At 37.3% G+C, this 16,760-nt stretch overlaps 1 protein-coding gene across 2 annotated transcripts in view; it reads right to left on the bottom strand.

Annotated features, from left to right (window-relative positions):
• The window catches only part of LOC133532601 (BCL2/adenovirus E1B 19 kDa protein-interacting protein 3), a 62,715-nt gene that overhangs the window by 16,939 nt on the left and 29,016 nt on the right, over positions 1-16,760 (bottom strand). The window contains exon 1 of one of the 2 annotated variants that reach the window (XM_061871353.1): positions 5,910-6,195. The exons of the other annotated variant lie outside the window; for it this stretch is intronic. Within the exon in view, the coding sequence (XP_061727337.1) occupies positions 5,910-5,943 (34 nt within the window). The 5' untranslated portion in view covers positions 5,944-6,195. Of the gene's footprint in view, positions 1-5,909; positions 6,196-16,760 lie in introns of those variants that run through there. 2 annotated transcript variants of the gene reach the window in all.

Below are 16,760 nucleotides of genomic sequence, written 5' to 3'. Positions count from 1 at the left end.
GCGATTGCGTCCGCGAGGTCGGCAACCTTGTCTAAGCTCTGCTCTGTTAGCGTAGCTAGGATCATCTGCATCGAGCGCGGCAACTGCTCCATCCATAGCGTACGAAGCAATGCATCTGGCACCGCGGATCCAGCGAGATTTCTGAGATGCCGCAAAAACTGAGAGGGTTCGCGGTCACCTATGTGTTCTCGCTCCAAAAGTCTGCGCGTGTTTGCCTCTTGTGATGCACCTAACCTCTTAATGATGCTGGTCTTAAGTGCATCGTATTTATTGTCTTCTGGCGGGGCGATCAGTATATCTCGCACCTCGGTGGCATCATGTGGCGCTAACGCACTTACCACATGAATGTATTTACTAATGTCATCAACGATGCTCGCTCTGTCGAAAATTGTTTCTACCAATGAGAACCACAGCACAGGGTCACTAGGCATGAATACGGGCAAACGAAGTGTATGCGCATTTTCGTTAGCCATTTTAAAAGTACGCTGATAAAGTCACTTTACACGATAAGTCCACGAAAAGCACTAAAGTTTATGTCCACAACACATGTACTAACCAATACTGCCGTTTACAGCGATCACGTCGGGGTCACCAGTTTGGCAGTGGGGTTTGGTATATGTACTTAGGTGTTGGGATTGTTGCAAATAAAAAGTTCAGACGCGGTAACAATAATAAGTCTATATTAACACAACTCAATACTAAACTAACACTAATTACAATAATAAGTAGGGAGCGATATATAATCGAGCTCGACCGTTAAAGATAGGTACCAAGAGAACGCGAGGGAGCGATACGATATCAAGCTCAACCTGTGATAATAGGTACGAGACAACTTGTCGAGTTGACGTCTGACTACGAACTATCTTTGACTCCCGCGATTCCGATGATTATAACCTTGCATCAGGTACGCAACAGGAATAGCGGTACAGAACCTATAACGGTTTCGCACATGGCGAATTCTAACGTTTCCCACGAATTACTCCGCTGGCTACAAATTAGTTTATGACTTAAAGTTAACAATATTCGGAAACTGACAAAGAAATAAAACAAAGAGAGATTAACACAAAGGCAAGTGCCGACAAAGGGAAGGAAACAGATAACTTATATTACAATGTTTTTACAAGCTCATCCCTATAACGGTCATAATAAACAGTTACGTATGCTATCAACTAAAATGCACATTGCGCATAACGGGAAAAGCTAAATTAATGTATTATTTATTTAATATCATCTAAAGCTTGGGCGAATGTAGGACGCAGTCCCTACAGTATGTATAGAGAAGGTATTAGAGTAGTAAAAATTCGCCTTGACGGCTTTTGACTCGTAAAGACTAACGAGCGTTTAAACCTCCAGACTCGAAATTAACTTACTTATTCTTTCTAATTTATTGTTCTTATTCGTAACTGTTAACTTGATAAGATATGTTTATATCGCTTCTACTTTATTTATTTGCTCCTTTAAAATACCGGCTATTGGTTCCTAATTCTGCTAAAAAAAGTCACTAATAATATTAACTTGTAGGGGCAAATTATTGTATCGAGGTCGATATAACTAAGTATGCGACATGCAACTTTACTCAAACCAAACATCACAGAGCCCAGATACTTTCTAAATTGCAGACATCGCAGATATTTTATCGACAAAGCAATACTAGGAGAGCATGGGTTATCAGGCGACGCTATCTGTGAGGTGCAAAGTGTGTGCATGATTTTAGATCAGTACTTTGGACTAGGAGGTTTAAATTTATTAGCTGTGACCTTTTGAAGTTCAACTTTGATATTGTATGAGCGCTGGGCTATCCTCCTAAGGCCCAGCCATAGAAATGAAAAATCCTAAATTTGCCATTAGAATTTGAACCTATAGTGCAGGGAATACAGTTGATTTTATTTGGTTTGAAAATTGAATGAAACAAAGCCAATGCAACTCTGTTCCAATTGAATATGATTTAAATTTCAACGAACTGAATAAGTCCTATTTGTAGGACCTTGGGCCTTACGAGGCTATAATACATTTATAATCGCAAACCACTCAGATTGTCCATTTCGCTGTATCTAGCATTTATATCTCTTGTATATTCGAGTTATCAGCTGAGCCCTCAGATTTGAGATTTTTAGGTAAATATATCCGTCGCGCTAACGAGGATTGCTCCTTAAATTAGTACGATAAGGACAACTGCAGCTCAGGCGCAGAAATCGAGGTTCCATTTTCAACATTTTCCTCTAAAACTTTACCAATCGTAACAAAATTTTGGGCACGGAATGAGAAAGAAATTATCTGTGTTTGACCGTTTTGATTTTTGCGTCGCCCATTTTGTATGCTAGGCGTCTGTTTACGGCGCATTTATTTGGCCTTTTAGCGCTGTTTGAAGTAACCTTAGTTCTTATAAAAAAAAGAATATCAAAAAGCAAAACGCACACACACAGATACTGGTAATATTGAACTCATATAAAAAAATTAATCATGTTCAGACGGGAAAATGTCGAAAAACTTTGTATCGATAAATGACCACTAATATTATATCCCTTTAAATACAAAAAATCCAGTGAACCTTTAGTTATATTATATATTTCACTTCAATAATTGAGTGACGCCTTTTTAACCCCCGATGCAAAAAGAGGGGTGTTATATGTTTGACGCCAATGTCTGTATGTGAGCGTGTCTGTGGTATCGTAGCTCTCCAACGGATGGACCAATTTCGATGCGGTTTTTTTACGATTTTCCTCACGGTGGTTCTTAGCTATGGTTAATAGGAATCGATCCAGCAGTTTCAAGAGTATCAGCTTTTTAAGAAAATAATTTCAGACATTTATGGCATAAAAAGTATTTATTGGGTTATACTTTCGGTTTTATTTACAAAATATACAATAAAATCTTAGATACAATTTAGATTAATATATTTAATAAATAATAATGTGTCTGATAGGTGATGGTTGATGCTATTCATTTATGAGCGTGTTTTTTATGCGTTAGCCTGCGGTTCGTTCACGTATAAATAATTCTTTTTTTTTTTTACATGTTTAAATACAGAAATTATTGGATCGGGGTCAATATAAAGGTCTAAAGGTAGCTACTTACCGCCCATTCCTATACCCCACTAAACTCCTTTATAAAGCATGTGAAGTACTAACTGTTCGTCAACTATTTATATTAAGCACAACACTTAAGCAGCACACCAAAATTCCTTTCAACACTGCATATACTAACAAAAGGCGCAAAGATATTATATGTATTCAAACCGTAAAAAGAAAACACGTATTTTCATCTAGATTTTTTGTCTTTTTGGGCCCTTATTTGTACAACAGTACCCCTAGTGTAAATAAATTCGATTTCGAAACGTGACGTACGCGTTTGCGTTTAGTCTCATTTTGTATGTGATTTAGAAAGAGCGCGCCAAGCGGGACGTTTTGGAAACTCAAAATCCTATACAAAATGACACTTAACGCAAACGCGTTCGTCACGTTATGATGTCGATAAAACTTACACTAGGGGTACAGGTTAAATTCAAAACTAGACTTATACCCACTTAGCTATGCTGGTTGTAAGAATATTCTACGACGCGCCCTTCAAAAAATGACATACGATGATACAGAGAACTTACTAATAGTCGTAAAATGATTTCTTACTGTATTTTGATATAGAATACTTAAATAAGTTATTTTGGTAAGGTTATCACCTTACCAGATTTTTATTGTGTACTATTTATAATTATAATTAAGTGAATAATTACAAATTAATTAATATGGTCCTATTCCGCCTGAAACACAGGAACTCCTAGTTCAGGCATTTGTAAACTTTTCCTTATCCTTAATCCTTAGTCTTTAAGTGCTAACACTGTACTTCTACTGTTTTCAATAAAATTGTTTGTATTTGTATTTGTAATATAAGTAAACTTTTCTCAAACCCATACTTTCTAAATTGCAGACATGCTGACATTTTATCGACCAAGCAATACCAGGAGAGCATGGGTTATCAGGCGACGCTATCTGTGAGGTGCAAAGTGTTTGCATGATTTTAGATCAGTACGGACTAGGAGATTCAAATTTATTAGCTGTGACCTTTTATTAATTCACCCATGCAGGAATTAATAAAATTAACTATACGAATGACATTATATCATCGTATAAATAACGCCTTCTTGTTTATAACGATGTATGTACCCGCCTACGACAACTAAAGATCGTGTCATTCACGACGACGAATGAATTACCGTATGTAACTTTAATCACCTATTGAGTTGTGAAATTCGTTGTTTTCTAGAAACAGCAATCAATAACGTGATACATATATTAATTTCGGGCAAAAAGAAAAAAAACATGCATTTATTTAAGGATTAAACAACTATGAAAGAGGATTTTACGTAAAAACCTTACTTGACAGCTTTTTAAACGCTTTGCCTGTTATCAGATGAACTCTCACACGTTTTTTTCTAATAATTACGTTCTATAATGTGCGCCAGATTATGATCGCGAATACAGCTACAAATGGCGAACCGGATGCAGAAAAATCAACTCACGCGCACCGGAAGCGGCCATCTTTGATTGCTCGCTGTTTACACTGCGGTAATTGCATTAATAATTGATTTATCATTGTAAAGATTCTAGTATCATTTCAATGAAAAACATACGTGCACATTTTTTACTAAAAAACCAAAATAATATATGAAAATTGGAAAGTATCTCAGTAGACAAAAATGTAATATAAAAGACATAAACGCGCGTTGAATGAATGATTGAATATGCTCATGAAAATAGTTGCCCGTTTACGTCTTTTCTATGGGAGCGCGCACGAAAAGCACGAAGAGCGGCACGTGATTGGTCAATCCTTTTTATAGCCAGTGATCGGAACTATGGGAGTAAAACTTTAACAAAACTTATCAAGCGGCTCTCGGCCAAAATGGGACGAGATTCTTGCCGAGACCGAGATCTCGGCCCGATTTTTGGCCGAGAATGCCGAGACCGAGACCGAGATCTCGGTCGGACCTTACTATCTGTACGAGTAAATGTCTATTTCTCGTTTCAGTAAAGAGTAATGGGAGTAGAAAACAGTCACTTCAGTCTTTTTGTTGAATCTGTATCCCTAGTGTACATTTATTCGATGTCGTAACGTCACGTACGCGTTTGCTTTAAGTCTCATTTTGTATGGGATTTTGAGTTTCCAAAACGTTCCGCTTGGCGCGCTGTTTCTAAATCCCATACAAAATGAGACTTAACGCAAACGCGTACGTCACGTTTCGCTATCGAATAAATTTACACTAGGGTACTGTAATCCTAACATTTACGCGCGTCACATTTTTACTTTTGGTTTGGCGTAACTTTGGCTACAGCACCTGTGATGAGTTAAAAAAGGGCTGTGACATTCGGATAGACGAACGGACATGACGAAAGTATAGGGTTCCGTTTTGGTCCATTTTGGCCCTAAAAACCCTATTTACTGATAAAATGTATAAGTAGGTAGTAAAGATTTTGCAATGTCTGACCATGGGACCATACTCTGAGTTGTGAATATTTAGGTCACACAGAACAACTAACTTTTAACAGTACAGAGCCAACCCAAAAAGTATGAATAACAAATTAACATTGTATAATGTATGAAACAGCTAATTGTTTTCGCGAAATTAGTCCCATAATAACTGTTCAGTATGAGTATGACATACCCATTCGTATAACAAAATCTTCCTGAGCAATTTGAAATTTCTCCCAGCAGACATTAAATTTTTAGTTAAAATGGCAATGGATTTAAATATGTAAATATATACGTATTAATACATACAAATATATTACATACAGTTGTACACTCCGTAGCGCATTCCGTACAACGCATTTCATACAATGCACCGATAATCATTGAAAATCAAACAAAGACGTAAACAAACAGCACGTGTAAACATAAGTAAACAATAATAAACAAACCGAGGTCGTCTGTACAGGTCTTTGGCTCGAGCATGGTCGTAAAAATAGATTGTCTATACGTATATTATACCACTTATTGCGTAGTACGTTCACTTTTTACGTTACACTTCACTCGCGCGCGCTCAGTTTGAGCGACAAAGCGAGACTGAGTTAAAACTTAAGGCACTTTGCTGGAGCGTAGTTCCTATTGATAACTGAGAATGGTGTGAGTCAAACGCTCATGCAACCATTTTTTAAAGATTTAACACAACACTCGCGTGCGCTCAGCTTGAGCGACGGAACGAGACTGAGCGTCGACGAGACTTTAAAGTTCAAACTGAAGTCACTTACACGTAATTACATTTGTTGACTCAGTTTAACACGCAATTATTTTACGGAGATTGAAACAAAACGACTCGAGACTGGCTTGAGATGAGACTTGAACTGAATGAGGGCACTTGATCTGAATGTAATTGTAAGAGCTCATTATAGACGGCGCGTGAACTCTCATGCGAGTCTAGTTACACTGCGAACTGTTGTGGTTACAAACAAACGTCTAAAAGAGCCCCAATTGATAAGTTGTACGTTCAAACAACTGGTCGTGCCCGTCAAAACATATCCACAGGACAAGACAGATATAATAAATAAATAAATAAATATAAATATTATAGGACATTATTACACAAATTGACTAAGTCCCACAATAAGCTCAATAAGGCTTGTGTTGAGGGTACTTAGACAACGATATATATAATATATAAATACTTAAATACATAGAAAACACCCATGACTCAGGAACAAATATCCATGCTCATCACACGAATAAATGCCCTTACCAGGATTTGAACCCGGGACCATCAGCTTCGTAGGCAGGGTCACTACCCATTAGGCCAAACCGGTCGCCGAAATAATAATGTTGGTTCTACTTTAATTAATAGGCAAGCCGACGGAAATCGATTTCTCTAGTTAGACGCCCCACTACCACCAAGCACATGCATTCACTTTTTTTACATTCCACGGGCTGTTCTCACAGAAAAGAAACTCCTAGCAGCTACTCTTCAAAATTTACGTGTGTCAACGGTAGACAATTTCATGGAATGGTCCATTTACAAGTTTTACAAAGTTAGGCACTTTAATTAAGAATGTTTACGAATTATCAGGGCCACTTCCCAGGAGGTCAACTTATGTCGGCGATGGAAAGCGGTACAGACAGTAGAGCGTAACGAACATCAGTAAGGTTTTGCGGTGTAAACAAAGGAGGGAGTCATTGTTATTGACGGGACGGTTACGACGAGTTTACGACACGGCTTGTTTACGTCGGACAGGTTAATCTACCAATAGATATGAAATTATGTTGACATATGTGATATATGAGTCACCTTTTTACCGACTTTTTAAAATCGGGAAGTATTCTATTCGAAAAAATGAACTAGTTATTAAAGTTATACACTAGATTAGTGGTTCTCAAATCATCGTCCACAAAGTTATAAATAGAACAACCCATTATTGACTTTATTCGACGTAAATATAACTTCCAAATTCCAAACAGGTCCCTGTGGATGGCAAGAAGCATTTTTTTCTAGATTCCTTATCAAGTTAAAGAAGACAACAGTATGTTCAGTTAAAACCACGAGACATTGTATCTTTGGCAAATAAAAAAGTAAAAATATCGTAACCGTTTTGTGTAAAGATGAATTAACATTTATAATTTGAACGCTGTTTAACGTACAAGAGAATCGAGCATCGTCCTAACATCTGCTATTTACATATTACGAGTTAAACGACGGTTTTTGCGTTCAGTCTATTGGCTATGTTGGTGGTATACAAGCGACACCAATGCACGACGTGGTACGACATCTTGATAATATGGATTTGACAGCAGCCGACTGTCAAATAAGCAATATGTCCGACATCTACGGCACCACAATCAAGCACGGAACGAATATAGAAGCAGACTACACAGACGATAAACCCCAGTCGACGGCTGATGGATATAAGCCAGATAATTTGGTTTGTCTTAACTTAACAAACTGAGTTTCGAGAAATATATTGACGTATGTAAGTATTTGTGTCTATAAATCTACATCTCTGTAAATCCACAGTAATTAGATCAAATTAGATCCAAAAATAGCGTTCTGATGAATTAATTCCCAGCAAGCTGGGAATCGTTTTAATACTTTCATTTGGTCCTCAATGCGTGTAATCCGAGTTTGCTCCATCCCAGGAGGTGTGCATAAATTTTGGGAGCCTTAGGAGATATATTTAATAATCAAACGAACTTACCTGTGAAGTTTGATTACAATTATGCGAGTATCCAAATCCAAGACAACAAATATAATTTACTAGCAGCAGTACACGTTATCGTGCAGTCCAAGTCACACATTTTAGAGATTATAGTATTTAAAAAACAAGTTCGCGCTGTCCCTCTCACTCGCTACGCTGCGTTCCTGCTTCGACATCGCTCCTCCAGTACTCATTTTTTCAGATTTATTTTTGTTTTATTAACAGAGACTTTTTTATTTTCTTTTTTGGGGAGGGGGGGCGGGTCTTTGTTGTCTTGGATTTGGATACTCGCATAATTGTAATCAAACTTCACAGGTAAGTTCGTTTGATTATTAATTATACTTCGTATCCAAATCCAAGACAACAAATATAATTTACTAGCAGATGTTCAGAGCTTTGTATTTAAATTCAAATCCTGAATGCGAAAATAAAATAAAATATCGATATCAAATCAGTATGTTACGAACATACTGATATTATTGATTTTGACTAAAGAGAACAACGTACCACCTAGAAGTTATTAATTTATATCCAATTTAAATAATTATTTATGTATCCACATAGTATAAATGTAAAATTTATGTATAGCATAATAAAATTAAGGAGTGAAATTGCTCTTGGTATTTCATTTCGTTAATATTAAAAAAGTATAAAACTTTCTTTGATTTCACTGTAGTATATTGATAAAGTTGTATATATCTTAATATTCACAAGGTACAACTATTTTTATGTCATTTACAAGCCAGGGCGCCATTAAGTGTAAATGTGTTTTCAAGCTTTAGTTGGCTCTAAATAAGTTTTAGATGGGCATTTTCTGTCTGTAACCATATAAACAAACCATTTTGTATAATTTAGAATTTACCAACCATTCTCTGGATGTAATTACAACGGAGACAAACAAGCATACGGCCTGCCTCATGGTAAACAATCACCGTAGCCTATGAATGCCCGCTACTGCAGAGGTATATTACATGCGCGTTACTGACCCTAAAATATAATCTAATTTTATGTTACGACACTTTAAAGTTAATTTTGAATACAGCAATCAATACTTTCCTCGGTAAATAGCCTTTGAGTGAGGTAGATAAAGGAGAATTTCCTTCATTGTAAAGCTACCATAAATATCAAGGCTATATGTAAGTACTTTAAAACTAAGTCTGGACAATTACTAGTAGAGTATCCTGTAGGTATTAAGTATTTGAAACTTATCACTTTGAAAATATAGATGGACTAATTTTAGTTATTACCACAGATCAAGAAATAGTAATATGATATTATTTATAACTAAATAGCTAATCTCATCTGCTTATGCGTATCTGAACGATGATGGCTACTACGCTAACAAGTGGCAAGGAACTTAGGTAGATTATGTGTTGAGTTATGATATATTTGTGAACAAAATATCTGGCATGACTTGTAACTTGTACTTCATTTTAAGGAGTAACATTTTTTAACGTTACCTACAATAAAACTGTACAGTGTGCATTGCGACGAAAAATGAAAACTGTTTAAGCTTTCTTTTACAGCAAGACAATATGACAACCCGAGCATTTACATTTCAGACAATAATAATGTTATTGTTAAAGGATTTCAACCCTTTATTGCGATTATTAATCTAGCTACTTAGCGCAAGCGACTGCAACACGTGGCAGCATAACTCTAGTTGCATGGTTGCACAATTTACAGCACTTATTTCGCGTCGCGGGATAGTGCATCAACGGCGGTTCACCTCTTGTTTGATGCGGCGATGTTCCCCTGAAGTTTGGAGCTGAGAATCCGTAAGTAGGTAAATTGTACCGGATTTATTACATTAGGCTCGTTGATATGGTATAGGTATTCTTGACAGCATATCAAAGCTGACGTTTGAAGTTATTAGGAGTATATAACAGCGTGATATGAGTACGAATCATAAATTTGGGTTAAAGGGTTTACAGATATATTTTTTCCTATATGTTGTTTATATACAGCATTTCTTTGTCTGTAAGGGCAATGACATTGCGTACATTTTGTTTAAGGTATTTTAGGCCGCATTAACACCTATTAAATTACCTCAGCGTAACAAGAACCTCCTTTATATTTCATTATTTTTACAAGTCCTGTAAACTTTAGCTCAACCTTAAATATTTTTGCTCTTTAGTCCCTTATATTTACATGCGTAAAGCTACTTCCAATACTATTAAAGTCTTCAATCATTACATTGGTATCAACACTGTTATAGTAGAGCAACGTTATATATCTTTGACGATATCATTTTGAGATAAGTATAATGACCGACTGTAGACCGAAGAGCGAAGTGACCGAAGAGCGTAGCGACCGAAGTGCGAAGCGACCGAAGAGCGAAGCGACCAAAAGGAGCAAAGCAACCGAAGAACCAAATGACCGAAGCATTATAACCTCGACACTTAAAATGAAGCACATATAGCCTCGACGCTGCGGAAATGGAGGCCTCGATACGATTATTGTGGAATTGTATAGTACATATAACTTAAAGTGCGGCATATATCTTCGTCACTGCGACAGCTGCGACAGCGGACCCCTTGACACAATTATTGTGGAGTAATGATAGCATCCTCACTATGACGTGGGGCAAACTTAGCCTCAACACTACGACAGCAGAGCCCTCGACACAATGATTGTGGATGTGGAGTAATGATAGCCTCCTCACTATTAAAGTGGGGTACATATAGCCTCGACGCTGTGAAAGCGGAGCCCTCGACACAATATTGTGGAGTAATGATAGCCTCTTCACTATTAAAGTGGGGCAAATATGGCTTCAACGCTGTGAAAGCGGAGCCCTCGACACAATGACTGTGGAGTAATGATAGCCTCTTCACTATTAAAGTGGGGCAAATATAGCTTCGACGCTGTGAAAGCGGAGCACTCGACACAATGGTTGTGGAGTAATGATAGCCTCATCACTATTAAAGTGGGGCAAATATAGCTTCAACGCTGTTAAAGCGGAGCCCTCGACACAGTGATTGTGGAGTAATGATAGCCTCATCACTATTAAAGTGGGGCAAATATAGCTTCGACGCTGTTAAAGCGGAGCCCTCGACACAATGGTTGTGGAGTAATGATAGCCTCATCACTATTAAAGTGGGGCAAATATAGCTTCAACGCTGTTAAAGCGGAGCCCTCGACACAATGATTGTGGAGAAATGATAGCCTCTTCACTATTAAAGTGGGGCAAATATAGCTTCAACGCTGTTAAAGCGGAGCCCTCGACACAATGGTTGTGGAGTAATGATAGCCTCATCACTATTAAAGTGGGGCAAATATAGCTTCGACGCTGTTAAAGCGGAGCCCTCGACACAATGATTGTGGAGTAATGATAGCCTCATCACTATTAAAGTGGGGCAAATATAGCTTCAACGCTGTTAAAGCGGAGCCCTCGACACAATGATTGTGGAGTAATGATAGCCTCATCACTATTAAAGTGGGGCAAATATAGCTTCGACGCTGTGAAAGCGGAGCCCTCGACACAATGGTTGTGGAGTAATGATAGCCTCTTCACTATTAAAGTGGGGCAAATATAACCTCGACGCTGTGAAAGCGGAGCCCTCGACACAATAATTGTGGAGTAATGATAGCCTCTTCACTATTAAAGTGGGGCAAATATAGTACCATGTCGACATCTCATTTATAAGAAAATATTTATTTAATATGTGTTTTAATTTTGAACTATTAATTAATGTGCATTATAAAATTACATTAAAACTTTAATCAACACAGTTAATACCGATTTTCTGTTTGATGAATATCTTGTTGCACAGTAAACCTAAGCTTCTAAGTACTCACGGAAAGGAGAATTATTATTAGACGGAGTCCACAATATTACACAAATCAAGTATATCTTTCCATAATATATTTCATTTTAAAATTATATTATATTATGTTAATCAAAGCTGTCTAATAATAACAAAGCGGGTAACTAACTGATGATCAAATTTAGGTGGCGACCACATCGATTGGACCCAAGACTCGACGATACCGCGATGTCCGATTAAAGCCTACTACCTAATCCGTCATGATCATGATCCATACGATAGATTCACTATGGCCCTCATATGGGGCATGGGGCGCACGGTATCGGAGCACGCATAGCACGTCCCGTTTGTATACGTCGATTAATGGCATTAAACACTTTAAACTGTCAGTCAGACTAAATAGTCTTCCAATGTCTTATAGATTGTGTATTGATTGACATTACTCCTGTATATTTATACCTATAGGTATCCTCATAAGACGCTCATTTAACTTGTTGGTACTGTGTATGTACATTTGCATAAAGACGCGTTTTGTTATCATTCATAGGCACTTATTACCAATCGGCAAGGATTACCATTGTTATCTGTTTTATTGTATGGTAGGGTAGATCGGACATGGTAAAAGCCGCTTTCGTGAAACGATTACCTAGTATATATTAACTTTATTCAGATGTGGTTTGTATATTTAAATCTGTACGCGAAAGCATCTCGTAAAAAAATAATTGTGAGTGAACATTGCATTTTATGCAATCATAAAATGAAATCTAAATAATATTATATTAGTAAATAATACTATAATAGTACGTATTACAATTATTTAAAGTTCAAATTGTAATCTATTTGTAGCCCCATACTTATTTTTTCCGTAATTTATTTATTCAAAAAAGAAGGTAGTTGTAGTAAGTGATTTCGTATGAACGTAAAAATTACTTACTTGATTTCTTAGGTAATAAGTTTATTACGCTAAACGAATATACCTACAATTTCAAATTGAAAGTTTAACTGCCATGTAAGTATGGCAAACGAGACTAGACTTGCCGAGCTGAATAAACATCAATTTTTCGTTCGAGGGTACGGCGGTCGGCAGTTCAAATAATGTTTTGATTCTATACTTCTTATTCAGCGCACAATAAACATTAATCGAAACACAATTAGGTACACATATTTAGAGGAACACTATTTTGGCGAAAATACGTGTGACTCGGACTAACACAAAAACATGTAATGAGTACTGGAGGAGCGATGTCGAAGCAGGAACGCAGCGTAGCGAGTGAGAGGGACAGCGCGAACTTGTTTTTTAAATACTATAATCTCTAAAATGTGTGACTTGGACTGCACGATAACGTGTACTGCTGCTAGTAAATTATATTTGTTGTCTTGGATTTGGATACGAAGTATAATTTTCCTTGGATTGCCAAACCACTCGGTGTAGAAGGAACCCACCATCAATTACAATGCCACTACCCGCAAGGTTTGGTGGACTAGACACTGATAAAAAGGTGTTTTCAGATTTTTAATATAAAAATACCAAAAAAATAGAAATACAAAGTGGCGGCCATTTTTTATAAACTTTGACTCATGACTACGTATGATATCAATTCATGATGATTAGAATAAATTTTACGTCCGACGTACCGTTTTCGAGCTACAGGCAAAAATATGAAAAAGAGCAAAAATGTACGCACACCTCCTGGGATGGAGCAAACTCTGATTACACGCATGTACACAAATGAAGGTATTAAAACGATTTCCAGCTTGCTGGGAACTAATTCTTCGATAGATTTTTTCGAATTTGATTGGCCTACAAAATTAAACCCACTATTTTCAAAAAAGTATCTCAAAAGATCATTTGTTTCAAATGAGTATTACAAATGTTTAGAGGTTCTATCAGCAAAAAGTCATAGGAAATGACGAAATGAGAGTGTGAACACGGCCTTGATTTCACTTTTTACCAGATTAGTTGATTGATATTAATTAAAAATCCGGTTCGTGTGCTGAGTTTTTGTAAGCATTTATGCATTTATTGGAAAAGTTAAACTTCCAAGGGCTGATCCAGGCTTCAAACTATCTCCATAATAATCCATTCAAATTTTACCTAAATCGGTACAAACAGCATGAAAAGGTTACGGACAGACAGGGTTACTTTCGCATATATACTATAATTTACCGAAGCGGAAATCTCCGTTTTAACTCGGGCATTTTGCGTTCGTATGTCCGGATGTTCAGGTCGCAATTCTTAACCGATGCTCGTGAAATTTTGTGACTTGATTTTATGATTAAATAGATTTTTTGTCAATCCAGTTATTGAAAATATTTCAAAATGCGAAAATTTACATAAATGACTTAAGCGCCAATAGCGTCTCTGGCCAAGACCATTGTGAGTTCACTGTGATGACGACTCAAAGAAGTATTTTTCCCTTTTACATGTTCTAAACTTACGCGAGGTCTGCTTCTTGCATCGGTTTCATCACTGAGGGTCGTGGCCACTTCTAGGGAACAGCTTCTCTTTAGCAATTTGCCACCTCTTTCTGTCTGTCCCGAAAGTAGGGCACCGTGGATCGTCACATCAAGGCGTCACACCTCATTGGACTCCTGCGTCTCGGCTTCCATTTTACCAGAGATTACCAACTTTTCCAGGTTCCTGTCTTTCCTGGGGAGGTCTACAGCTCACAAAACCACTTGGAGTAGGGATTCGAAATAATACCTATTATGTATTATTAGAAAACAGTATTTATACAAAAGCTATTGTTGTATTTTATGACTAACTGTAAAATGAAGCTAAAAGCATCCTCATTGCATGTTTGGACTTGTTTTAGCCGCTGACTCATTTCGTTTTTGTTTCTTTGTTGCTTCCCCTTTCTTGTTATTTTCTACTTATAAAAGGGTGGCCTCGATTTATATACAAGTAAACAGTTGTATATTCACTTTCATTATTTACCACCCTTATCTAAAGCTAGAGTTACAAGACAAAACGTTCAATATATTCATTCACCGTTTTCATTAGATTTTCCAAGTCTTTCGATCTGCCAATTGATTTTTGGACAAATTAAATCGGACATTCTCGCAATTGTATAGGTCTCTAATCTAATAATAACTAATCGATTATCGACTTTTTAAAATCTTAAACATTGATTAGTCGGATCAAAATCGCCCATCCTCACTCTTGTAGTCGAATAGGTACAAATAATTGTATAAGTAAGTCTCGAGTCTTATCTCTAGCAAGATTAGGTTGCACCGCCACCAAGATCAGACTCAAAACTCGACCAGTAGGAGTAGAAGTGTAATATTCAAATGTGATACGGAAGGGAGCTGTATTATCCCCAGCCTACCTTCCCCACACAGCCCGATCGCTCTACTGCTCCAGAATTTTAGAGCCCAAGTCAGTTTAAAAAACATCTTATCAGTTCTTACGCAGAAGCGTAAAAGTACTGAACAATGAACATCATGAGCATGCGTCGTATGATCAATAGGTAAATACCTACGCAACAAGTGAGTTCGTGTACTTGACAAGACGCGAGCGGTGAACCTGTCGTGAGTCGTGATTCATGTCCTATGTCACAATTCACAAGACGACGCAATTTGTTATCATCAATTCATCAGACAGAAGTTTTCGTGGAAAAATAAAGCGATTGACAAAATCAAATATCGACATGTCTATTCTCGTTGTTACCTTAGCGTTATAGATACTTTAACATTGTATAAAAAGATAGCTACTGCGAAATACACAACACGTTACGTATTCTACAGTTAACGTTTTTATTCATATAAGTAAGTACTAAATATATGTAATCAAGAAATTATCGTCCGATTTGGAATTGATTTGCATTCTTGAAATTTCTTGGTAATTTACAGCAAGTAAACTGACTTCTTGATAGCATATTTGTCGATGTTTCATTTTCTCAAGCACTCGTTATTGCTACAAAAACTTCTGTCTGGTTATCATCGATGTTCTTTCGACTTTCGAATTACCTGTCTATTATCGGCTCCTCACCAATAATTAGGGGGAAGAAAACTGTCAAATTAACTTTGCAATGATGGTCCTCAAAGCTAAATTTGAGTGGCAGGAAACCAACAAAAAGAAAACAACCACTCAAACATGCTTGTGCCAGCTACGATCTCGACTGAATACCCCAAGGGATTACTCCCGTTTCCTCAACATCCTTCCTGGTCTGTTTGGTAGTTCGCTTTCTCCCGTCCGGTCTGGGCTCTCTACAACGCAGAATGCATGTGTTACAACAATATCTGAGATCTTTAGTACAACATGCGCATTTGGGAACTGATAGCATTATCATATGTAAATGTGCTTCCTCGTGTGACAAGGCCTTATCGGAGTCATTGTTGCCAAATAATAGGCCTTAGATACACTATCAATGGCAGGTGTAGATAAATTTGAGTAGCAAATTGGACTGATGACATGTTGAATTTTAAGGTAGAGTAGTGAAATTTGGGTAAATGTGCTGGAGATATTAACAACATATCTTGTGACGCTCTTTTTGCTTTCTTTTTCTAACCAGATCTATAGTTAAATTGAGCGCCGAATAGGCTTGAACTGAACTGAACTTATAATGGACCCGGTTTGTCCTTAAACTAAATTCAAAAAAGATAGGTATGTGCATTGTGAATGTCATCTCGCTTTGTGTAGTAGGGCACAGCACAGCGGTTGTCATTCCAGATCTAGAGCAGAGCCCAACTGGGGAAGTACTTCAACCTTTCAAAAAACCACAGCCAAATAACACTAGACCCTACTCATAGTGTTGTGTTCCTGTCGGTGAGTAAGGTTGACAGAGCTCAACGAGGCTGCGGAGTGTTAGGGTAGGGAATG

Source organism: Cydia pomonella, chromosome 27 (assembly GCF_033807575.1).
Source record: "Cydia pomonella isolate Wapato2018A chromosome 27, ilCydPomo1, whole genome shotgun sequence".
In the NCBI taxonomy this organism is placed as follows: domain Eukaryota; kingdom Metazoa; phylum Arthropoda; class Insecta; order Lepidoptera; family Tortricidae; genus Cydia; species Cydia pomonella.
This window is presented reverse-complemented; position numbering and strand designations above follow the sequence as displayed.